General features: G+C 39.7%; 1 protein-coding gene across 3 annotated transcripts; it reads right to left on the minus strand.

Moving 5' to 3' along the window:
- On the minus strand, positions 1-23617 carry cwf19l2 (CWF19 like cell cycle control factor 2). Of its 3 annotated transcripts, none has more exons than XM_047392569.1 (19): positions 23487-23617; positions 21372-21482; positions 20807-20929; positions 19744-19848; positions 19498-19617; positions 19179-19272; positions 17434-17549; positions 16696-17164; positions 16308-16512; positions 14566-14683; positions 13308-13409; positions 9497-9625; positions 8963-9100; positions 4820-5032; positions 3293-3409; positions 3029-3184; positions 2831-2911; positions 2613-2714; positions 1-350 (listed from the first exon to the last, which is right to left on the minus strand). In XM_047392569.1, the coding sequence occupies exons 1-19, from the start codon at positions 23610-23612 to the stop codon at positions 210-212; spliced, it is 2766 nt and encodes a 921-aa protein (XP_047248525.1). In that variant the 5' UTR covers positions 23613-23617; the 3' UTR covers positions 1-209. The 3 variants fall into 3 exon arrangements, with proteins under 3 accessions (XP_047248525.1, XP_047248524.1, XP_047248526.1); XM_047392568.1 differs by having other exon boundaries at positions 17434-17552; XM_047392570.1 differs by lacking the exons at positions 1-350; positions 2613-2714; positions 2831-2911 and having other exon boundaries at positions 3045-3184; positions 3257-3409; positions 17434-17552.
- Positions 23618-26899: the final 3282 nt, after the last annotated feature.

The following is a 26899-nucleotide window of genomic DNA, read 5'->3' on the forward strand; positions in this document are numbered from 1 at the left end:
TTAAGAAATTAAATTTATTGGACAGAGGGTGGAGAACAGAAGACAGTAAAAAAGGTTTATTATATTGAGAGCTTAGGTTATGTCTAATCAAACCTACAAAAAATACATTTGAAAAAAATTTGATTTATTTTTATTAAAGCATTTGTATTACATTGGAATGTTCCATTAAATTCCAATCATCCAAGTAAAACTATGTGAGAGTGCTCCAGTTAGCCGTCAGTCTTTGTACAGTCATATGGTTTCCACCATTGTGCAAACTGCAGGACTTTTTTCCTCTGATCATCGAAATTTTCCCTGATTAGCTTTCTCCAACGTCGCGGCTCCAAGTCCATCATGCCTCCGACAACTTCCTGTGATAAAAAGAAGGGCCAACCCTTTAAAATCTTGCTCATGACTTAATTCAGTTCAGTGTAATTTATTTCCAGAAATATTCAGTCAAAACAACGCGATCATATGTAATCAAATTTAGTTACATACAGAACATTACGATTCAATGTTGGTTTATAACAATGAAAATTTAGCTGCAGCTCTCTAGCAGTGAGCTTTTCAGGCTTTCTTCTATTTCCAGGCCAGTTTGTTGCAGCTAATGTTGTTTTAGATTATTTTGAGTGTTGTTTTTTTTGTCTTATAGCAATTTCTGGACTCATGTGGATAAAAACACATCTACCTTATTTGGTTTTCATGTTCTTTTGTCCTTTCCATTTTGAAGAGTGGTTACGAGAAATGGGCTTAGAAGTCATGTAGTATAATATGCATACCTAATGGAGATAGGAAGTCCTCCATTACTAATTAAAGGTCCTAAAAGGGTAAATTAAAAACATTTATTAATTTAGAGATATCATTTCCTAATGTGGGACTATTTTTCTGAATGAATGTACACTGCTCAAAAAATAAAGGGAACACTCAAATAACACATCCTAGATCTGAATGAATTAAATGTTCTCATTGAATACTTTGTTGTGTACAAAGTTGAATGTGCTGACAACAAAATCACACAAAAATCATCAATGAAAATCAAATTTATTAACCAATGGAGGCCTGGATTTGGAGTCACAAACAAAATTAAAGTGGAAAAACACATTAGAGGCTGATCCAACTTTGATGTAATGTCCTTAAAACCAGTCAAAATGAGGTTCAGTATTGTGTATGACCTCCCTACAACATCTGGACATGCTCCTGATGAGACGGCGGATGGTTTCCTGAGGGATCTCCTCCCAGACCTGGACTAAAGCATCCACCAACTCCTGGACAGTCTGTGGTGCAACGTGACGTTGGTGGATGGAGCGAGACATGATGTCCCAGATGTGCTCAATCGGATTCAGGTCTGGGGAACGGGCGGGCCAGTCCATAGCTTCAATGTCTTCATCTTGCAGGAATTGCTGACACACTCCAGCCACATGAGGTCTAGCATTGTCCTGAATTAGGAGGAACCCAGGGCCAACCGCACCAGCATATGGTCTCACAAGGGGTCTGAGGATCTCATCTCGGTATCTAATGGCAGTCAGGCTACCTCTGGCGAGCACATGGAGGGCCGTGTGGCCCTCCAAAGAAATGTCACCCCACACCATTACTGACCCACCTGGTGTTCTCTGGCAAATGCCAAGCGTCCTGCACGGTGTTGGGCTGTGAGCACAACCCCCATTTGCGGACATTGGGCCCTCATACCATCCTCATGGAGTCGGTTTCTAACCGTTTGGGCAGACACATGCACATTTGTGGCCTGCTGGAGGTCATTTTGCAGGGCTCTGGCAGTGCTCCTCCTGTTCCTCCTTCCACAAAGGTGGAGGTAGTGGTCCTGCTGCTGGGTTGTTGCCCTCCTACGGCCTCCTCCACGTCTCCTGGTCTACTGGCCTGTCTCCTGGTAGCGCCTCCAGGCTCTGGACACTACGCTGACAGACACAGCAAACCTTCTTGCCACAGCTCACATTGATGTGCCATCCTGGATGAGCTGCACTACCTGAGCCACTTGTGTGGGTTGTAGAGTCCGTCTCATGCTACCACGAGTGTGAAAGCACCACCAACATTCAAAAGTGACCAAAACATCAGCTGGAAAGCATCGGTACTGAGAAGTGGTCTGTGGTCCCCACCTGCAGAACCACTCCTTTATTGAGTGTCTTGCTAATCGCCAAAGATTTCCCCCTGTTGTCTATTCCATTTACACAACAACTGTGAAGTTGATTGTCAATCAGTGTTGCTTCCTAAGTGGACAGTTTGATTTCACAGAAGTTTGATTTACTTGGAGTTATATTGTGTTGTTTAAGTGTTCCCTTTGTTTTTTTGAGCAGTGTACTAAGGTTAAAGATAAATCGGTTGAGATAACACTACTACAATAAAAGACGACTTTATTTTGAGGCCTTTTTCACATCTTCACTGGGGGTGAATAATTGTGGAGGGGCCTGTGTATAAACACACAGAGATTAACTGTTACGACTTCAAAAGAACTCTTGCTTAACTAATGTGCTCCTGTTTTGTTTGTCTTATTATATTATGTCTTATCTGTAATGAAGTGACTAAAGTCTTCGAGTAAGAACACATTGTCAAGTTATCAATTCAACTTTGGAAAATGTTTGTTAACAAATAAACATCTCTAAAATATTAATACTAAAACCAACCTTGCCAAAGTAATGAGGAAACTTCTGTTCATTTTCAATGACATGGGCAAATCCTCCCTGCAATCCGAAATCTACAGCAAAGTATGGCAGGCCACGAGGGACCTAGAAGGACAAAAAAATATATATATAATAATGTGGAAAAAAGACAGTTGGGAAAAACTTGGTCGAACAGAAACGGAGGAAAAAGAGGACAGGAATCCAAAAGGGAAAAGACAAACCGCTCTCCGGATGTCTTTTGAAGACAAGTCAACAAGCTTCTTGTTCATGGCCCACTCCTCATCACACTCCATGATAGCTTTCTGAAAAACACAAACAATAACGACAATATTGCACCAGAAAAAACAAACAAAGAGGCTTAAGAAAGAGCTCAGATTTGCCCAAATGATTCAGAATGACAAGACACAGCTCAAACAAACCTTAAAGTATATGGGTGCCATGTCCCCCAGCTCCCTCGGCAGTGGGATGCACTCTAAGACCATGTGTTGTTTTCTGCGAGGGTTCATGTATGTTTCCATAAACACACAGTCAAGCTCCTGGGCTTCAAACATTCGCACCAAAGCACGCCGGAACAGCTGTTGGCAGATAAGATTTTTAGGATCAAGCACTGCAGAGGCTGAAACTGGGATTAAAAGTACTACTTTTACTTGAATAGGTCAGAGTGGTAGCTATAAATGCAGAACCTGCATTTCTGACCAGACATCCTCATCCAATCCGGTGGCAGAAGAGTGATGCTGAAGAGGACAGATGAGACAGTGGCCTTCAGTCATTGAAACTCCTGTAGGCAAGCTCAGGTATACCTGCAGAAAAGACCACAGGGACGTGATTAGTCAGTCAGTTTAATGGATGACGAAAACAGGCTGAAACTAAGCGACTATTAATTGATAGCTTGAAGACTGATATCAATTTAAAGAAACATGGCTTTGGTAACGACTAAGAATATTTTCATTAGGTTGTATTATTCTTAAAAGATGTAAATAGTTAGATTTGGCCTATTGGATTTAAAAAAAGATTGCAAAAACAAGACTTTGTTTTATGGAAGTATGATTTATGATTGTAGTTTTCTGGGCCAATTCCATTTTCTGATTTTTGTAAAGCTCGGATCTGCTAATTTGGGTTTTATAAATATTTGTCTTTATAAAACATAATCAACAGCAAATACATATTTTACAAAGTTGAATTAAAAACTTGACAGTGTTTTAATACTGGAGCTGCACAATATATAAAATCACAATCATTATTGCAACGTCGGTGCATGCAATATTGCAACCGCAAAGGACTGCTTGGACGCAATATTTGGTGGGATTTTCCATTTCAAGTGTCATGCATTCATGCCCGGATGTCATTTTTGTCCGGTTGGACAGACTCTAACTGCCCTTAATGTCAAGGTTCTAAACCTCGAAAAGAAACAGGCAGAAAAAATGGAATTACAACCACAATCCATATAGCAATTTTTAGCAATTGTATCACAGTTATATATTTTCCTGATATCGACCAGCCCGAGTTCATACACAGCCTTGCAAAACTATTGTGGCTACATGATGACTACAACAATGACCTTCTTCTTGTAACTTCCGCAAAGGAAAGACTAACAGGCGTCTTGTCATCAGATTCTCCAACATGAGCTCTGTCTCTATGCAGCTCCTCTGAACCAACCATGGGCTCGTTGGCTATTTCTCTGATAAATGCTCTCCGTGGCCTGTCAGTTTAGATGGTCAGCCATGTCCAACCTCCGAGGCCTTCACAGAACAGTAGTTCTGGATATCATCCACACAGATGGACTGTATTTACTAATTAGGAGACTTCTGCAATTCATTGGACTGGATTTCATAAAAGGGTTGAACAAAAATGTATGCCACACTTTTCGAATTTTAATCTATGAACAAACTGAAAACCACGAATCCTCTGTTGTTCTTCCATTTCACAAATATGCATAACTTTGTGCTGGCCAATCAAATAAAAGTGAAGTAACATTTGAAAAGCTTTAAAGTAAATGCATGCCTTTGCAGGTTTTACAATAAACATTTGTCTGTTCTGGTTTCATAGACAGGCCCGTCACAAGCAGAAAGAGTCAGTTGGTAAGCCGTACCTTTCAATGTGCATGCAACCCCGTCCCAACAACCCACTGACTGAGGGCAACAAACAAGTTATTAAGATAAAATATCTTCCTCAGCATTGTACAAATACAGACAACATCAAACATCTCGTACCTTGCTCCCTATGGCCACTATAAGATGCTTCGGGAGCTCCTGGCTGCTGAAACAGTGAGGGCATTTATCCATGGAGGCAGCCAGCCTTCTGCTCTCCCCGATGGCTCTGTTCCTCATCCTCTCCTCCTCCCTGCCCTCGCCCTCCCGCTGCGCTGCACCCGACACGAACATGTCGTCCAGTGTATAGTTGTCGCCGTCCGTCTTCCCCATCATCTGGATGGAGAAGAACAGAGAAATTAAAAAAAGCAGAAATACGTCTATAAAAACGTAGGTAACAGAGTGATGACTCATCAGCTGGGTTTTCTATTGACAAAAACATTTCTTGTGGCAATAAATGTAGTTTATGCTTTTTACTTGCTGCCTAAAAAAACACACTGAAACTGACGTGAAAGCCACTGTGTTACCAAGCAAGGTTACAGCAACAATAAAATGGGAGGACTATTGTTTTAAACTCAGTCTCAAAGTGCTAATGTTGCAAAGTGCGACGAAGTGTATCACTTGAGACTCGTCACTATGGCAACCAGGCAACAGGTTGAAATCTGTATGTGAATGTGTGTGTTGGTGTGTGTGTGTGTGTGTGTGTGTGTGAGAGGAGTTAAAAACTGGATTAGTTTAGTAATGGTGTAGGAGGGAATGTGAGTGGGTGTGTGTACATAGCTGTAGTGAAGAGTGTGTGTGTGTTCTTGTACTTGCTGCTGAGTGAGAACCATTTCTTGTACTTTACCAGCAAAGTGAGGACATTTTCCTGTTTCTCACTTCTTTAATTGCTGTTCTTGGGTTAGGGTTAAGTGTGTTTCTGCTTGTGTGTGTCTGTGTGTGTGTGTGTGTTTATTAGTGACGTACTGAACATCACTATGCACAAGCACATACAAAATTAGTTTCTGTTTCTTAGCCTGCCTGCCTTCACTTTTTCATTAATAATGTTTCATTATTTAACAGTCAGCAAACAACATAACATGTTTCCGAGCTATTTAAATACTCACGAAATTAACAGCCAGGCGTAAAGAAAAAGACAGTTGTTTATCTGGTATGAATACACTAGTTTTAAAACATAGAAAACAGTAAAAATACCCAAAATAAAACAGTTTACTATGAAATGATGGCAGATGTTTCTATAGAGGTCAGAGGGGATGGATATTTTTCATAATCCTTTCACTTGTTCCACATTTTTCCAGTAATTAAAATATTTAATACAACTCCATCCATTACCAGACTGCAGGTACTGGGAAAAGCTACTCCATGAACTGCACAGGAACACTGAATAAATCATAGCAGCTATATTCATGGCGTAATATGTCAGCCCTTCTCAAAGCAGTTTATTTTATTTTAAAATAACCATAAAGTGATAGAGAAAGGGAAATGAGTTATCCACCTCAAATGATGGAATATTGGATGAACAAAAATTGATCTAAATACATTCATTACTGAAAAACACCAATGTCACAACGGAGATGAATGCAGGGATCAATAAACTAGGAAAAATAATTGTCAGTGTTTTCTGAGACCAAAACAAGTAACCTCTCCTCTGCTGCCTTGTTTTTCTTTTAGTGCCTGCTTTGTTTGGTCTTGCATGTCCCTCCATGTAACTACAGCCTTCCCCCACAGAGCACCATTACAACCAATCTGGCTACAATTGTGCTGAAAGATGTACAAGCACGGAAGAACAATCAGAAGGGAAGGAGGGCTGATGATAGGAGAACAAAATGAAAGAAATAACAAGTAACACAGACCAGATCATAGCGATGGAAAACAAGTGGAAAATGGTTGTAGCAATTAGGAGGAAATCTCAATGCAACGCCAAAAGAGGGGTTGTGCTGACAAGTCAGGTAACATTAGGTTCACAGGGTTCAGGGCTGAAAGAATATTTGGAAAGCATGTCTTTGCAATATTATGGTTAAATATTGCGATGACAATATTGATTCTGAATCATCCACATTCTCCTCACTACTCAGTTTCTTTTCCATCATCACAATGTCCGCAACTACTCTTGTAGCATGTGTTCTGAAATATAATACTTTCCCTAATGTCGTATCTTAGCTATCCTTTGTAGTTGCGACAGTATAGACATTGACATGGCGACGATGTTTGCAATTTGATATACTATAAGAGATGTAGAGATGCACAGAGAAACTATTTGGTGACCCCAATCTGACCGCCCCTGACTGGTAACTAGCTGGACTGAAACTCGAAAAACTGACCCTTTTCTGATCAGTAAACACACCGTAACAGGCCTGCAGTAAAACCACTCTTCAGTGTAGAAGTTGTTTCTGAGGAGGTGTTTTAAAAATGCAGTGCAGAGAAGTATAAATCCGTCGAAACGTTTAAGTGAAAGTTCTTAAGAACTGGTTAAAATTTTTATTAAGGTAAAAAAAAAAGTTAAAGAAATACCTTGGAGCCTTTACCCATACCTTGAGTTTAAGAGGCAAGAACAGATGGGTGAAGACAGAAAGCTACCTAAGGAGATAATGCTTCCAGCCACAGTTATCCTACCATTAACAATAGGAAAGGTTAATGAAAACATGTTTCTCTTGCTTAATAAAAAAAAAAAACTAAATGTAAATAAGTTAAAGTTACAAATTCACATCTAATTCAACATAAAGTCAGCCTACGTTTTAAACCAGTCAAGCAAACATGGATTGAATTTCAGGAAATCTGCTTTCTTTCCCTCTCAGAAATGTTAACACTTAGGTCAGCCGGCACAAAGAGATATTGCTGCTCAGCAAATGCACAAAGAAATACGTCACAAAAACATCCTAATTTACATACGACCAAAAGAAAAACAAAGGAAAATATTTTTCTAACATCCTCCTTAAAGATAAATGACAAAGTGTGTTGGAATGAATACTGGCTGATAAAACAAAACCATTTGAACAGAAGGATTAGATGGTTCAGAAGCCTGGAGAAAAACAGCCTCCAGTGATGCTAAAGATTCAGTTTTCTCTCTCTGAACTCATCAATCTATAGCTGTGATTAGTAACCGTATTTATAGAAGCCCTGCCATGGTAACTGCAGATGTATTTTTAGCGCCAGTCTTTGTAGGTGCAGAATGCCTGTTCACTGATACGAATGCATGTGTGGCTGAATAGAAAAGTGGTGCGTGTTAATGTGCCACATGTGAGAGAGTGCAAAAGAAGTCAGACCGAGGAAAAACTGGGACGCAGATCAAGTAGGGTTTTTAATATGGTGGCAACTTACCCACCGTTTTAAGCACTCAGTGGATGAGAGAGAGAAACACATAGCATTACAAGCAGCAGTGAAGAGAAATAAATAAAACCAGAAAACCAGAACTCTGGGTGTTGACTGGCGGCTGCTGTAGCACACCTATTCTTTTTGTTGTCAGCTGTTCTTTTTCAGGTTTGCTGCTGTGTTTAGGATCATTGTTCTGTTGGTGACTATTTCAACCAAAACCCATGACTCATGTCTTACATGTTTTCAACTTATTAATAATCTTTCAGACTTTTCTTTAAGAATGATGGATTTTAAATAGTTAGAAGTGGCCCTGCAACCCTTCCAAGATTGAGGGGCAGCAATTACTGCTCCTCTGAATTCGTTCTTATTGTCTGAACACACATCTGTATGCTCCAGAGCAGCAAACCGTCAAAACATCTAGTCACACTCGCTGATGTTCAATAACAAAGAGCATTCGATAACAAGCACCCTGGCCTTTTATTTTCCTCTTATATTCTATGAAGCAGGAAGTTTGTTCTTTTGTCTGTACATCCTACAAATCATTCCTCAAGTCTTGAGACACGTGAAAGAGACTAGTGAGACCCCTCAGGAAAAAAAAAGTATCTTCAAAGCAACATGCTAAGAGGCAAGAAAATGACAAGGATGCACACTGATAGCTCCAGGCTGATGAACACAACTCGTTTTGTAGTGATCTACAATAATATAAACCTAGTTGTGTATATGCTATTGGTTCTTTTTGTATTAGGTTACAATAAGCTTTTAATGACAGGTTCAGACTGCCTGATAAGATCCACTTTAAACCCTGTTTTCTGATTAATCGCTGCTTAGTTATAGTTCACAACTGCATTAACTGAATTATGTAAAAAACAATTTATATCATTAAGTCCAAAACCAAACTCCAGCGAGTCTAACTTAAGTATCTATAAGAAGATGATTTGTTCCAGAGTTTCTTACCTTTGCTGCCATACGTGAATAAAGAGCATGCTGATCTTGTGCAGAGCTCATCTTCTCCCTCCTCACCATCTCCTGCAGGCCAATGCTGTCGTCATCCTTGAAGTAGCGAACACGCTCTCCATCAACGTGGGTCTCAATCTGAACCCGTCAAGAGAAAAAAAAAGCAAAGAGAAGAAAATAGTGCTGAGGAGGTAACATGCTGGAAATTAAAGAAAAAGACCAATTCCTCTAGCGCCAAGGATGCACTTTTTGATTAAATGACACGCATGAAAGTATGGATAAAGAAAACACGTGCAGAATGTAGAGATCTAGCAAACTAACTCTGGAGAAAACACAGACTGGACATTGTTGCTTACTTTACCTACAAGTCAGAGTCAGATGGGATCAAAAAAATAAACCATGAACAAACATCAGAATACAAATCTCATCTGAGTAATACTTCAGTCCCCAATCTGTATTTCCCCTGTCTGGCTATATTCAGATCTCTCTGTTATACTTCCCCACTCTTCTACCCTCATCAAGCACCATCTTTACCGTTTTCTTCTTCCGCCGTCCTCCGTGGGGCTCCTGGGGTCCGGAAGGACCCTTCACAGGCCAGGCCCGACCTGACTCGTCAGTTCTGAACAGCAAAACTTCCTGGTCTTCCCTCGAGTGACTTGTTACCTAAAGAAAGAAAAACCCAAACACACCAGGTTACAGATGTTTGTAAATAAACAACAACAACATATCAGCGTAATCATTTGATCTTCAATCATTTCAAAAGAATAACAAAAAAAAGAGATAGACATGAAGAACTTAAAATGTATTTTAAAAAGGCTGCAATAAAGTTTGAGGACGATTTGGGGAGTTTTTCATGGCAGCAACCCACATCCTGACATTGCTCATGCCACACATGTATCTTCCTTACAAATGTGACACTATTTAAAGAGAAATAAGCATTTCCTACTATAAACAACTGTTATAACAAACAAATAATCAAATAGAAATTTCCTTAGCGTTTGTGCCGAGTATAGATCATAATTATAATCATTATCTGCAGCCAGTGCTGAAACTATCTTTCAGTTTTCAGTATGTAGTATAGCGCCACTTTACTGCTATTCCTGGTATCTGGACCAAATTAGACCAGTTCTGTTTAAAGTGGTGTATTTGCCAAATAAGGATCGGAGTACCCTGCAATAAATATAAATTCCTTTAAGCACAATTTCTGTCTATTAAAAACTATGGCAGCATCCCCATAGTAGCTGTTTTAGTGTGTTTTTTGGCACTTCAACCAGAACACAGGCCCAGTTTATTCTAAGTTCGAAGGTTTTTTTTTTGTGTAGGTACATTCAGTCAGTTAATCAGGAACCAAAATATTGATTGATGAGCAAAACGTTTAAGTGTGATTTGACAATTCAAAGATAAAGAATGGCATAAATGTATATTAATGTAAAACCACTGCTTTGATTGAGTTTTTAGCCTTTAAACAGCTGTAGACAAAACATTTGAGAAAATCAAATATTTCTCCATACTCTGTTTGAAAAGCATCAAATGATTGATGCTCTGTTCGTAAAAGAAACATATTTACAGCCTTAACCGGTCTCTCAAACATTTTTTCCCTTTGATGGAAGCTGCAAATCAGAAGAAAAACGGCCTTACATAACAGCAGTTGGCCGGTTAAAGAGTGCATGAGGCAAACAGATATAGATGCATAAAAGAAAGGTGGGAGTAGCAAAGTATGGGACGTTGTCTCATAAAAATAAAGCTGTAGTGTCAAAAAAAAAAAAAAGGCACAGAAAAGCACATTTTTGGTGCTCCAGACAAACCTTTCATGGGTAAAATGTCAGGAAAAACATTAAATATAACGGAGCAGAATTAAGAGTTCAGACACTCTGGACTGAAGATGAGCCAAAAGGCCTCTAAAACAAGGCAAACTGCTAAGTTTTCAAATGATCACAAATCAACAGTCGTCCAGGTTGGAGGGAGCAGATACCTCTCAGCTGATAGTGGCACCGAAGCCAAAGAATTATGACACGTTTAGTAAGAACGGTTTGCCGTCCTGAAATAAATGACGTTCTCACCTTAAATATAAAAGTCTAATAATAATAATAATAATAATTATCTAACTGCCCGAGAGATGTTAAGAAACATTTCTTGGGTGGTAGAACGTGCGACCCACATAGGGAGGACCCAGTCCTCGACGCAGAGAGGAATTAAGATGTTCGTCCACACGTTGCAACATATGTGCTTTGCCATCTGATGACAGCTGACTTTCTTCTCCTGAGTCTGCTTCGTTTCTCTCTGATAGTGACTGAAATATATTCAAGGGAACATCGGATTCTTCGCTGCCGGCCATTCTAGCAGTGGTCAGTGTACGTGCCGGGGTTCCCCTTCCTACATCATAAAAGAGTGCGAAGGAGAAGTCTGGAAGTGCCTTTTTATTGAAATTTATGTCCATATATCTCAACAACTGTTCGTTTCAATTTACTTTTTGAAATATTTTATTAATGTTTCCTTTCCATTAATGTAACTGGATTTATCATAAAAATTCGATGTCACAGGCACTTTAAGGTTTTTAAGTTAAGCCAGGTAAAATTAAGAAAATAAATTTTTTTTAAATAAATTCTGTTGAGTGACAAGTTTCTATTATTATTTTTCAATGTCACAAATTTACATACGCTTTCTATGTTACTGAACTGCCTTTTAAAGTGCATGGCTTGAGTCAAATGTTTATTACACAAGCTCAAAACCTCTTAAATAAATGAATTATTCTAGAAAAATGTTGGTAACCCTAAAACAGGAAAAGTTTAGTCTGTATAAAAAGACCCAACCTTTTTGTTCTCACTGTCTGACGTTAAATCAGAGTGTATAAATATCTAGTTGCAGCTGTAGGTGCATTGTCAATCCTTGACTTGTGAAGATTAATGCAAACCTGCCTTAATTGAATGGCCTGGTCGTTTATCTTTCCCATTTTGAGGAATAGCTGGAAGAAATGGAGCACATCATATTTACCCCCCAGGAAAACGAGGAGTCATATTAAAAGGTCTTTGACACTCAGGTCAGATTAAAAGAAAGTCAGTCAGTCATTTTCAACCGCTTCATTCACAGTGGTTCTCCAGCAGTCTACGGGCGAGAGGCAGGCTACACCCTGGACAGGGCGCCAGCCCATCGCAGGACAACACAGACACACACAGGACAAACAACCACGCACACACACACACATTCACGCCTAAAGGCGATGTAGAGAGACCAATTAACCTAACAGGCATGTTTTTGGACTGTGGGAGGAAGCTGGAGTACCCGGTGAGAACCCACGCATGCATGGGGAGAACATGCAAACTCCATGCAGAAAGTCCCCCGGCCAGGAATCAAACCCAGGACCTTTTTGCTTTTTGCTACCAACTGTGTCACCGTGCAGTTGAAAGTATTAAGTACAAAAATGATCACGTTAAATTTATTTTATCTAAATCGTTTATTAACATTGCTTTTTGTCTGGTTTGGCAATATGCTCATGCAAGAAAAGATGACTTTATTTTGGAACTTTTTACACATGTTTACCAGAGGTCCCAATAATTGTGTAGAAGCCAGAAAAAAATAAGGCTTAGTGATGCCTGTCTGAAAAGACTTTCAGGGTTTTCTTAAAAGAAACACATTAAAATGAGAACACTTTGGGAAAGCGTTGGTGACAAATAAAGGGCATTTGCGTCACATTAGGGAGTTTACCGAAGTGCTCAACAGCAACAGTTATAACCCAGACAGCAAAGCGTGAAAGCTGAACGACAAACCGAATTCAAATAGACCCCCTTTTAGAAGCAGACAGACATAAGAGCAGAGAGTTTAGTTACATCTGAAGCAAAGCTTGTGTGTCAGGGTTGGTTTTTAACAGCATGCTGAGAGTGACTGATGCAGCAGTTTGTAGTTCTCTGTATCTGTGAGGTTTAGGACAAATATAGCTTTAAGGCTTTTGGATTAGCATTTAGACTTTTAGTGCTAGCAGAAGATAAATCTGGGGAAAAGTGTGAGTGATGAGAAAGCGTATGTGTGTCTGTATTCGAGCTTAAATGTGAGGCTGTTTTCACAGTTTATGTGCATACCTGGTGTTAGCTGATAACTGCACTCTGGTGGAAACAGAGTATCGCTATTCGCACAAGAAGAAAAAGCTCTCAGGAACAGCATGCATTTAGAAATAAGACAAGCATAGAACACAAGCAAAGAAACAGGTCCTGTCTTTTACCTTATCCTTTTCAAGCATTTAGTCATTTTCTTTGTTGGTGGAAAGTTTCGAGTATATATTCTAATATGCAGCTAAACCATAAACCCCTGCAGAGGAAGTGAACATAAGAAGTTAAAAAGAAGATTTACCAACCTGCTTCAACTTGGCTGCTTCATGTTCTTTCCTTCTGGCAGCATGAAACTCCTTTGCTTTTTGAGCTGCTTCCAGCTGTGACTTCAGTTTCTCAATCACGGCCTGAAAACACACACACACACACACACACAAAAATGTGACCACGTGCCGACCACTGAGTAGGTCCTCTTTTTGCCACTTAAAGCTCATTGTAGCATGGAGTGGATTAAACCTCTGGAGGTCTTGCTGTGGTATCGATCCTATCCTTCAAGTTCTGTTGGGTCCTCCTCACACTGGACTAGCATCATGACATTGAAAGCAACACAGAACAATAAATGTGATCAGCCGTGAGAAAATCTCAACTGTGTTCAGTGTTCATAAAAACATCCTTGAAGCTTTCTGCCCTGCGACAGCTATGCTCATGGTCCCAGCACGGCTTCAAGCTGCAAACAAATACATCTCCCCAAGCAACTGACACAAACAAATTCCAAACTCTACGAAAATAATGGAAAAAGACACAATATTCAGACCTCTAGCACAAACATAGCACATAATATGTGCTGCAATCCCTGTACAAAACGGATCCCAGCTGGGGAGAACTGCACACCACTCCAAATTACCCGTATAGGCTGGTTGCAGGGAGACCAAGGGAAGTTCTGAGTATTTCAGGCTGCAGTTCATGTCTCGCTGCGGTAAATGTACTTGTCACACTATCACAGATAAGCTCTAAAATTGAGTGATGAGGAGGGACGAGGATAAAGAAGAGGAAGCACTGATAAAGTTTATAATATATTTTTATGATAGTTGGAGCTCGGCTCAGTCCTCAAAACCTAAATGTGACCCGCTCAGCAACCAGTAAAAACCATACCGGTTTGGGATGTGTAAACCTAGCAAACTGGTTTTCTAGTTTCTTTAATCCAACCATCTTCAAACAGTCATGGAGGTCCAGAATATGTAACGGCTATATTATTCATATTCATTCAAACGGTCCAGTTGGTCAGCACCGGTCTTGCGTTGGGTGGTATGCGCCCAAATAAGCTCCATTTAGATGGTAGGACCCAGAATTTCTCAGAAGAACAATAATTATTTTACACAGAGCATCCTGGTAGCATGTTGTTTCCCCATTAGGACATGATGCTGCTTAACTATGAGAGAAAACAAGTAGAGAATGCAGGTAAAGCAGAACTATATTCTAAACAATTGGGGCACGGCTTGTTTTCCATTTCAGCCCTCCTTGTCTTGTGGTGACCAACAGAACATCAATAAAAAACAGACTCACCGTATTGCCCATGATCTCTGCTTTTATCAGCTTTGACCCCAGCTTGTTCATCTCTTCCTCTGACAGCAGTGGAAACTCTTTTTCTGCCTCCTCCTCTTCCTCACTTTCACTCTCAGTCCTATGTAAACACAATCAAAGGGGGGCCAAAAGGTAAAAAGAGATTAAATATAGCATTTAATTACAAATCCATCTAGCTGATTCAGAAACGTATTTTTTCCCAGTCTTCCATTCTCAAAATGGTATTTCCGACGTTTTTTAATATAAACGTTTGGTTGTTTGCTTCTGAGCTCTCTCCCACAGTTTATCTGATATGATCCATTTGAGTTGTTGGACCCCGTCAGTGATAATAGAAGCCTTGCCTGGCAAGCGTCGTTCTACGCTATTACACTCCTCACAGCATCATTTCTGCCTGCTCCCCCAATGTAGGCTCATTTCATGCTGCAGGGGGTTCTGACTGGCCGTTTACCAGAACAACTTAGTCTAATGAGGCGAAACATGGTAGGTTTTACAAAGCAGTGATACTCTGACATCTGGCCCACGTATAAGACCAGTACACCATGAAAACCTGAATCACTACCTTTTATTTTTAGGTTAGCTGTTTTTTTCCTTTAAAAGCTTCTTTTTATTCTCATTTTCACCTTTAAAAGTTTTTGTTGTGCATGATTCCCTGCAAAAGACACAAATAGATGAGAATTGGGGTTTTTTTCTAATAAAAATCTTACATGTATGGTGTGCATTTGTAGCACTCTTAACTCTAATACCCCTGAATAAAATCCAGTGCCACCAGTCACCTTGTAGAGTCACTAAATTAGTAAATATCTCAGCATATGCCAAAACTCTGGCCTTTAAGGGAAAGTGGCAAAAAGAAAGCTGTTGTTGAAAGAATGACCCAAAAAACCGGATTGGCCATGTAGGGGACATTATCAACGTGTGGAGAAACACGCTCTGGTCAAAAAGTCAACATTTTGTTTTAGATACAAGCAAGGTGCTATGTCGAGTGAAAGACTAAGACTGCAGGTCACCTTGAACACCCTATCCCCATGCTGAAACATGGTGGTGGTGGCAGCACCATGCTGTGGAGATGCACTTCTTCAGCAGGGACAGGGAAGATGTTCAGAGATGATGAGAAGATTGATGGATGGAAGAAAACTTATTATAGCTGCAGAAGACTTGAGGTTGGGGGTTCACCTTCCAGCAGGACGATAGAAACCATCCAGCCAGAGGTTTTATGAAAAGATTCGAAGAATGTTCATTTTTGTTGTTCAAATCAGAACTGAAACATTATCGTTTCCGGCAGCTTTTGGTCCAACTATCTCACTAGGAACTGATTTCTGATTGATTGAAGCGAGAGATTAAAGATTAGATTTCTATTTTAACATCTGTATCATTTGATGCAGCGCTTTCAAGTGTCCGAAATGTTGAGCTTTCTTTTCAAGCAAAGCTTAAAAGGTTTTTGTTATTTTAATGTCTTTCCTTTGATTTTGTGTAAATCACATTGGACTATTTGTATAAATGGTGCTATACAAATTAATTTGCCTTGCTTTGCTTTGCCTGTGATGCGTTAGAATGACCCAGTCGCAGTCCTGACCAAAATCCACTTAGTTATCTGTGACCAGAATTAAAAACCAATGTTCACGGTTGCTCTCCATCCTATCGGGTTGAGCTTTTAGCAATTTGCAAAAACAAATTGGCCAAAATGCCCATCAAAGGTTTCAAATAACAAAACAAAAAAAGCCTCAAACCTTGATGATGAAGCAACATGAGGAGTGTTTACGATCCTCTCTGAATGTGTTTGGCTTTCCTGAGGATTTTCAGCCCTGTCAGGTTCAGATGTGCTGCATGTTTTCCAGGCTTGACCGCTACTCTTCTTCGGGGGAGAGTCCTCATCATCAGAGCTGGGTTTCAGGAAACGGGCGGATGACTGGGTTGGAGGAGGACGCTTAGGTGCTGCAGAAAAGTATAAAGAAGGTTTATCTCATATACAAGGTCACCTGGTACGCTTAAAACGTAATAAAATGTTATTTTTCCTCTTTGTAGAAAATATATTTCTGCTTCCTGTCAAACATTTAAGAGGCGTTAAAAGTTATTCAAGCAAATTTAATAAATCACTGTTAATTCACATGAACCCACCTTCAACAGTGTCATCGTCCTCTGATGGTTTGAGGAAACGGCCTTTTAGTGAGCCAAGAGAGGCAGATGATGATGAAGATGCTTGTGTAGTGACATCTTTTTCTTTATCCCTAAAGCTATCCCTTTCTTTCTCTCTGTCTCTATTTTTGTCGTTTTCGTCGTCTCTGCCTCTGTCTCGCCCTCTCTCTCTATCCCTATACCTGTCTCCGTCTCGGCCCCTGTCAACCTCTCTTCCTCGATGCCTCTCCCTCTCATCTGCCCTCCTGTAACTGTATTTGTCTCGGGGTGACAAGTCTCTTTCACTTTTTCTCCCCCGAGCTTGATCTTGCTCTCTCCTCCTCCATCTCTCCCTGTCATCCTCGTCTCCTTTCCTCCATCCTTCTCTTGGTGAACACTCTCTGTCGTCTCTACTCTGCCCATGCGCAGCTGTCTCGGCATCGGCGAGTCTCTTCTGAAATTCCTCCATCGACTGATAGAAGAGAAACACAATAAAGACTTTAAAGATTATTAGGGAAGGGTATTCAAATAATGTTCAACTCATTCATCTCAGCTTTAAGAGCATCTGGTATCGGTGCTCTGCAGACTGAATGCAGATTTGTTCAGAGACAAGTCAAAGTCAATATTTGGCTAAATGTTACGGTTTTCCAATGCTTACATCTTTAAGGAGACCAATTTTTACACATTGCTGATCAATTTGAGCCTGTGAATGTGTGACGGTATGCAGAGCTCAATCCTCACCCCGTATCTCTGAGCTACAATATCACTGAGGGTGCGCTGCTCCCTCTCTGCTTGCTCCTTCATCCTCTGATAGCTCTTCCTCAGCCAGCTCAGGCCACCATCATTCACCACAGGGCCTGCTGGAATAAACAGAACAGAAGCATCAGGGAACACAAATAAAACCTGCCCCATACCTCTTATTGTTTGGGTGACATTGTTTTTCTACGTCCCACCATGCCATACTTGGACCACTAGATTTTTTTTATGTGAAAAAAAGATTGAAACGAGGTAATTAGATGCCACTAAGGGAGAGGATTATTACCAATGTAGCACCTTGACATGGATTAAAGGGGATTATGTGTGGAGCAATCCGAAATAATCCTGAAAATTAAATTACTTCATATTTTGTCGTTTCTGAATTGTAGGTCATGTCCCCATGTTTGTCAAGTCAAGTCAAGACAAGACATTTTCTTCCCAGAAACGACTTTCACTTTAATTGGAGCAATTGAATCAATGATGTCCGAGATTTTAGAATGAAAGTTATCTACCAGCTCATCTACAGTGTTACAGGGCAAAGTGGAGGTAGAAGAACCCGGGACGGCCACTTCGAGGACTGTAGCCTCTGTACATGGTCGCGGGCTAACCCCTACACCATCAGCACTGTGCCCTATAGTCTCTCTTTATAGGTGATATAGTGAACCTGGAGTCCAGTCTTTCTCCACCTGCGTTCAGCTTTTCGACACTCCTTTTTTCACTTCTGACTGGTGGAGCACTTCTCCATGGAGACATTTTCTTCCCAGAAACGACTTTCACTTTAATTGGAGCAATTGAATCAATGATGTCCGAGATTTTAGAATGAAAGTTATCTACCAGCTCATCTACAGTGTTACAGGGCAAAGTGGAGGTAGAAGAGTAAATCTGGTTAAAGGTTTCAGCAGCACCGTCCTTAAAGATGCGTTTTCTTATCCTGTCGCTTTGGCAAACTGAGTCATTGCAGATGATGCTTTCAAAAATAACAGAAAAGTGGTCAGATAGGGCAACATCAGTTACAGACACCTTGGAAATGTTGAGACCCTTAGTGATGATCAAGTCCAAAATATGTCCCTGTTTGTGCGTTTGCTGTTTAACATGTTGAGTCAAACCAAAATTTCTAAGAGTGTCACATAGATCTATTGCACTTCTGTCTTCAGGATTGTCCATGTGAATGTTGAAGTCTCCCACATTAAATAAACAGTCATAGTCAACACATATCACAGATAAAAGCTCATTAAAATCACTGATAAAGTTTGTTTTGGACTTAGGAGGTCTGTAAATATTCAAGAACATGATTCGGACCGGGCTCTTTAACTGGAGAGCCAAATATTCAGAAGAGTCAAATTTGCCCAGAAATACTTTTTTACACTCTAGTGAATCTTTAAAGTTGCCAAAAGTTTAAAAGTTTGTAAGTTCACACACTGTTATCCAGAAAGGCAGAAATCTAGGTACAGGACATACGTGTTTGCTGCATTATGGTAAAGTGTGACGTAAGAAGATCTTATGGCATCTCTGACACACCTGCCCTGGCAAACTTGCTAGTAAAAAAAAAAAAAAACAACCACAATCAAGCAAATTTAAGGAATGCCTTAAAAAATGAAAAACTGAAAAGAAAAAAGTGATGCAAAGGAAAACAAGGGGAGAGTACAGGAGATCAAATAAAAGTCTCTCGTTGCTTTTTGTGCACAGTTCTGTGTAAAATGAGCCTTGTAAACTTTGCTTTCACGTTCTACCTCTCTTTGCTGCAGTTTGAGCTAGGTCCTCTGGAGGTAAACCAGTTCCTCCATCTTTCCAGTACGGGTTCAGCTCCAGTTTGTGCAAACCAGCCTGGAAGAATCAATACTAGATTGAAATACCTGCAACATATAACTGTATATAATCAATCTGAACAGAGACTAAAGAAAACAGTAAAAAGCTGTTTAATCCTTTGCTTTTGCAGAAGATTTCAGCAAAAACAAATCCATACTCCTCTGTCTCAAACACTTTTGGTTTATGTTCGCGTTTTACAACCAGAAAGTGTAACCAACCCATAAGTACAGTAACAATCGGCACCTGTTCAATGGCCTGAGCCTTGGCTCTCTCGTCCTCTTTGTGTCGGTCTTTCTCCGCTCGTCTCTCTGCAGTGGACGTGGTTTTCATGGCCAGGAAATCAAAAGTCATCCATTCGTCTCTCTTTGAGATGGAGACACAATCAGAGAAAAAGAAGATGGAATTACCAGACAAACTAAATGTAAGTGCTTGTGTGAGCACATCTGGCTCGAGCAGTTGTGGGAACTGTGGACATTGTACTAAACATACCTGGATGTTCTGCGCAGGGCTGAGGCCGCCCTCTGAAGCCTTGGACTGAACCTTCCATGCTTTCGCAGGCTGAGTGTGAGCCTCGACCCACTCCTCCTCCGAGTCCTGAAACAAAGACAACAAAAAGAAACACATTTTTCAGTTAAGAGAGACCTCATAAATAAGTGTTTCATAACAGCCTAAGATCTATCCTTGTTAGCTTTGAATCTAACACGAATTGCAAAAAGGATCGAGGAGCGCCTTTTCTTTTTAAGGATATTAAGTTCTTTTAAAATACGTCATTTATTAATTACCCGATTTTCCCAGTGTTTCATCGAGTCTGTTCTCTCTCATTGTTGTGTGGCTTGGTTTGGTTTTTCTCGCCTTGTCTGTTAAAAATAGACCGATGAGGCTTATTAACATGGCAAGCAAGGAGATTGGGATCCAGCAAGCCCAGCTCCAGGACATGTACTCTAAGCAAGTAAAAAATAAGGCTAAACCTATCCTCAACTGTCCCGAACACCCACTTTACGGGGAGCCGACCACCTTCCGTCTGGCCGCTGTTTTAGGATGCCTAAGTTTAGAACGCGGTGTGCCAAGGTCCGTCATTCATTGGTGAGCTTAAACTCCCCGGGTAGGACTGCACAACCCAGACTAAACTACCTCTCAGGCCTCTGCACTGAAATGCACATTAACGTTCATGTCATCCTTGGAGTACTTTGCACTTTGATGCAGTTCACCATGCACTAAACTGTATCAACAAAATCTGAGAGTAGAAGTCTATTTATTATGGGTGTATCTCTCCTGAAATTTGCAGGGCTATGTTATGGGAGTTACTGCTGATGTCATGTGAGTTTTTTTTTTTTTTTTTCTATGATGTCTGCTGCAAAACAAATTCCCTCCGGGATATCAATAAAACTTTACAAATAGGTTTTAAGCAAAAATAAAAGTTGTTTTACATTGAAATGAATCATCACCTGGAAGAACCTCAAATATTTACATTTAAATAGAAAGAAGAACTCCCATGCTTTTTAAATGTCATTTAAAGCTTGCTAAAAGGATTCGTTCAGGGGTAAGAAACTACCTGTGAACTGTCGCTGGAGTCATTTCCTACTTCTGCTTTCTTCTCCTTCTTGACTTTTTTCTTCTTCTCTTTTTTCTTCTTGGTTTTCTTTTCTTTCTTCTTTTTGCTCTTGACAGATCCCTCCTGTTGGATGCTCACATTTAGCACATTTCTTTCCTCTTTTTTTTTGTCGTTGTCAACGTTATTTACAGTCATAAAGCTGTCAGACACAAATCTTTGTGAGATCAATACTGAACACACTGATATTGTGATGAAAACATATTTTATTTGTACACTGTGCAGTGCTAGTGTTACGGAGCAGGGCACATTTATAGTGTTGGCTATGAAACAATCATATCTCACATACAAAAGGTGTTGCCAAAGGGCAACATTGCAAAAACGATGCGTCACGGCTCCGCTGGCTGAGAACAAAATGACATTTCAAGCAGTAATAACTTCTGTTCATCTTCATATTTGAGGAGACAAACATATTCATAAAATGGTTTATAGTAATTTCCATTATGTTAACGTAACAATTAACCAAGTGATGACTCCTCGTCCGACTGCCATTAAAAACGATGCTTACTTCCTCTATCTGCTGCAGCCTCTGGTTAACTTCAGGAAGAATCCAAGTGTCCTCCCCTCTCTGCCTCTTTAGCTCCTTCCTCCTCTCTTCCCGCTCATGCTGCTGTTTTGCCTGAATCAAAGCATTGGAAAGAAGGAGATTATTCAACCACAAAAGCATGCAACGCTGCTTTCCACCAAGCCTTTATATGATTTTAACTGAATTCAGAACAAAAAGATGAACCTGAGAAGGTGCTGTTTGTAGATGCATTCAGACACTAAATATCTGCCCAAATGCCAATCAGCAGTCAGACCCAATCAATCATTGGCACTGATTGATCATCACCACTTTACATTTGACATACCCCTAATAAGACATTCAGGAAAGCATGCCCTCCTACTTAGATTATTTCTAACACAGCTGAACAACCTTGATCCACTCAGAGATGTACGGTTTTCAATACAGCCTTTTGGGGGTGCTGGTTTAAACATTGTCTACAGAGAAGAGGGGAAGAAGAAAAGAAAAACAAAGAATTACATGACTTCTCACCATATTAACGCAGTTTTTGGAAGAGAGACCGTAAAAACAGCAGATCTCTCTTCGGGGTGTTTCTTTAAAATAAGCATCATTGTTGTTCTTTTTCTTCTTCTACTCATGTTCTGACCCCTTGTTTTCTCTCTCTGCTGTCTGATCAGTGACACCCGCTGGCTGAGGTTATAATTGTCCCCGCCAGCGAGGTCATGAAAGTCTGGGCTGCGTGCAGACGTTCACTATGACCCCTAGCTGAACCTAGCGGGCAGGTACAGAGGACAAAATGTGCACCACTCAGGCTTTTACATCTAGCATACAGTAGAGCAGACTAGGAGATTTGAATTAGGCCTTAGGACACATCACCGGGCTTTTCCTTTGTTCAGCCTCTGCCTCCTTGTCTCCTCTATGCCTTTTCTCACTATTTGCGGTTTGGAAAATGATCTACACGAGGTATTTTTAATGTGACAGTATCTAACATGCGTCCTTACACAGTAGTTACAGGCAAGAATGAAGCGATATATTCTCTGTGGAAGTCTGATAGACAGATTGCACAAAGAGAAGCTGGAAATGTATCAATAAAATGGCCAGAGATCGCAATCAACCCATTTTCACTTAATCGGCAGATTAAATCCTTCTTTTTTTTTTTTTTTGTAATTGAAACCAAGAACTCCCACCAGTTTTAAAATAGACACATTTCACAATAAACAACAATCAACAACATGTACATTTATACACTTTGCATCTCAAATCTCGGTGAGGTTTTATGAGATCAATGGATTATAGTGCTTGAGGGGAAAAATGAAACCGATCACAATCAGAACTGGCAGGTTAAACCTTGAAGAAAACAGTACCAGCCAGTAAAAGGCTGACTGGCACACTCTACTACAAAATCTCTTCAGACTGTGAGTGATGAGTGAAACTATATGTAAACAGAAACACTAATTGTGTTGTGTTAGAGGGCAAACAGGCTTTATTGTTGCAAGCGTATTGTTTATAAAGCAAACAGTTGACATAAATAAAGTCTTAAATCATTATGAGCCACTCACACTTTAGACTTTGCTGACATAATTAGATCCCTGTGTACTGAGCTGAACAGATTCAAGCGTTTATAATGTTCATCTTCAGGATGCAGCAACCGGTCTGAGAGGTGTGTAAACAAAGCTGCCCCGCACACAGATAGCGTTCAGCTGTTAAACTGTGTACATGTGTGATTACAGCACCGAGGCTGGCCTCAGCATCAAACTGGGCCCGATGGACTGATGGATGTGGCCGAGGCATAAAACAAACGTTAAAACACAGGAGCGAGTCTGCTATCTGCCTCATTCAGTGTTTAGTTCATTCATTTAGTCGGGAGGTATCTGCAGATCCAGACACAGAAATAATCAGCCCGGATTTAAGTCACACAGATGCTGTTAGCTTTCCAGGACAAAGGGAAAACTCATAATATACACACCTAACGTTATCCTGTCGGGGTAGCTGTTAGCCGTCTTAGCTGGTTAGCGTTTATTTGGAAAACACGGGTGTGGTTTAAACTGAAAATATCTACAGTGAAATAATTTGACTTTATCGTATATTGTTGTTTTTCTAAAAGCTCGCAGCTTGTACCTTTTCTATCGCCTCTTGTCGCGACTGACGCTTCTTTTCTTTCCTTTCTTCGATGCTGCTCGAACTCTCAAAACTGACCCCTTGCGTCGCCATGACACCGTCGTAAAGGCTGTTGTCGTGACGCATCGTGGTTTACGATAACTACTGACTTGTGGTTCTTGTAGTTTAGGAAGACAGTTTTAAGAAAGTTGCGAACACGGACAGATATGTTGGCACCAGTGATGAAGAAGTGTAATAAGCTTTAAAAAATAATTCATCTATTTCAGTTTCATAGATATTAAAAATAATATTTGGAAAAATACAACCTTTAATTTGAGCACATTTATTCAGTGGGGAAAAGCATGTTAAGATATAATTCCTTTTCTCACTTATTAGCATTAATGCTGTTAAAAATTAATTCAACCCCTTTTGTCAACATGACAGCACTACATATATTATGTTGGATTTAGGTCTGGGTACTGAAATGGCCACCGAACAATGGTTGAAATACCATTTCTGCATTGATTTGGCCCTATATCTGGGATCAGTATCCAGCTTAAAAAGCCACAGCTGACCTTTTTTATTTCTCCCAAAAAATTTTAAAAGCTTTTTTTTTTAAATGTCCTAGTATTTCAAAGAGATTATCATGGCCTCCACAACAAGGTTCCCAGGGCATTTGGATATGGAACAAGCTCACAATATTACCTTTATCTGACCAAAGCAATGAGTTGCAGTTGACGTCTTAGCAGAGTTTAGCAATCTTGTACAGGAACAGCTCCAAAAATGTGAATATTGGGAAAAAGTTCAATATGTTTTGTCACTAATTTCAGAAACTGAAATTCATGTATAGATTGACTACACATAGAATGATATATTTCAAGCATTTATTTCTTGTAATTTTGCTGATTATAGTTTACAGATAATGAAAACTGGAAAATTCAGTGTGTCAGACAATTTTAATATTACACAACATTAATAAAATAGGATATTTTAAACAGAACCAGCAACATTTAGCACAGAAATGTCAGGCTTCTGAAAGGTTTGTTCATTTCTATGCACTCAGTACTTGGTTGGGCCTCCTTTTGCATGAATTACTGCGTTAATGCGGCGTGGCATGGAGGCGATTAGCCTGTGGTTCTGCTGAGGTGTAATGGAAGAGTGGGCTGCTTTGATAACACCCTTCCGGTCATCTGGATTGTTGGATCTGGTCTCTCTCATCTTCTTCTTGACAATACTCCATAAATTCTCTATGGGGTTTGGGTCATGAGATTTTGCTGGCCAATTAAGTACGGTAACACCACAGTCATTAGACCAGCTTTTGGTACCTTTGCCAAGTCATGCTGGAAATTGAAATCAGCATCTCCATAAAGCTTGTCAGTAAAAGGAAGCATGTAATGGTCTAAAGTGGAACAACACCAGCAGATGACAAGGCAACTTCGTTGTGGAGGCTGTGAAGTCAGCAGTCTTTCCCATAATTGTGCAGGCCATAATGTAGCCGTTCCAGAGCTCACATTAAAAATGCTTTTTTGAAATAGGTGTTATGTAATCTAATTTTCTGAGACACTGAATTTTGATTTTTCATTATTTGTCAGATTCGTCAAGAAGAAATTACAAGAAACAATGGCTTAAAATATTTCACCCTGTGTGTAATTAATCTATATAATACACAAGTTCTAGTTTCTGAAATAAGTAACAAAACATTTTGAATTTTTTCACAATATAAATATTTTTTTTAGATCTACCGTTACTTGGTGACCTCTCTCACCACCCTATTCACTGTGTTGTCAAGATGAACTTTGGTCCTTGTCCAGCCAGTGTGGTTAGTGACTGAGGGAAACTGGCCTCTGTATCACATCAATTAGAAGTCCATAGCAACACTGACCAACTTAAAAAAGTAAATGTATAAATTAGTAACACTTAATTTGGAATTCTTGGAATTGTTAGGGGTACCAACAATAAGACCATTGAAAATGTGTGAACATCATTCATATGTCCTCTTTGATTTAAATGGCATTGGCTATTAGAAAAGAAGTTGGATTGTACTGGATTATGAGGACTGCAATATTTTCATCTTCACATGGTAAAAGAAATGATAAGAGACAAGGATCAATAAAGCTACACTTTGTGCTCACACCCTTTAAGAAACATGAGCGCGGAGTCAAGTCAAGTTTATTTATATAGCGCTTTTCAACAACAAGGCACTCAAGCTGTACATAAGGAAAAACGTTACAACGATACAGAAAATCAAACAACAGAAAAACAAATCAAATGACATTAATAATCCCTGGGGGTTTACTGGTAAGAGCTGGTTCTAATCCAATCTTCCTAATAATCTAAAAATCTATGAATCTTTCTAAACTGGATCACTGGTATAAAACGGTTATAGTCCAAACTTTCAAATACTAATAATGTTAGGCTTTTACTGGTATGAAATAGTTGTAATACAATCCTTATAAGAAATCTGAAAATCTCTGGTCATTGGTGTAAAAACAGCTTTAGTCCAAATTTTCAAATACTAATAATATTTGACTTTTGCTGGGAATCCTTCTGAGAAATTTGAAAATCTATGAACAGTAATGAAATCACGCATCTTGGTAAAGTAAGATAGGAGGGAAAAAAATCACATTTCAGACTCTATTCTTAGCAGAATACAGTCTAAAGTAGTACAAAAAAACCTCAGCAGGGGTAAGCAACACACACATAAGTAAAGATTTAGCAAGCGTACGATGGAATCTTGCGAATATATACGTCTGAGTGTGTTTGCAAGAATTAGACTGTCAACACTGATAGAAGCGCCATTGTCCTTGAGAAGAGAGGTGGAAGTTTTATCAATCAGCCGCATAGTCCTATCAGCACACAGCTGGTAGGGGAGTGCTGGGGAAGAGGAGTGTGGCGTGGTGTAGCGTGCTCCCTATAAACAGAGGCTATAGTCGTCGAAGCAGCCGTTCAGGGTTTGATTCCCGACATTAAGTGCTTTGCTGTATGTCTTCCCCCCACTTCCTGTCTGGTAACTGTCAATAAAGGCCACTAGTGACACAAAATAAAAAAATATTAAAAAAAACAAGAATGTTAACTGTTGATATGCCCAGGATCACAGCTGGCATTTCACTTCTAAATAATTAAAGAAATTGAAAATGTATTGTTGAATTTTTCCTAAAGCTGAAGGTAGGGTGTTGTGTAAAGGGTATCATCATAGACTTAAGAATTCCTCTACATTCACAAAAAAACATTACATTTTTTGGTAGGTTAATAGGGGTTAAATTTGACAACAGAAATTTTATTTTTAGGTTTTTCTCACAAATTCTCCTTTAACCTAATCAATAAAAGCAACTGGACCACATATAATTCAGATCTAACATGGGTTTTTATCTGTTGGTCCCAGAGGAACTAAGAGCTTTGCAGGTGATTTGACCTGAACCTGATGACAAAATAAC

This window comes from Girardinichthys multiradiatus, chromosome 18 (assembly GCF_021462225.1).
Source record: "Girardinichthys multiradiatus isolate DD_20200921_A chromosome 18, DD_fGirMul_XY1, whole genome shotgun sequence".
Classification (NCBI taxonomy): Eukaryota; Metazoa; Chordata; class Actinopteri; order Cyprinodontiformes; family Goodeidae; genus Girardinichthys; species Girardinichthys multiradiatus.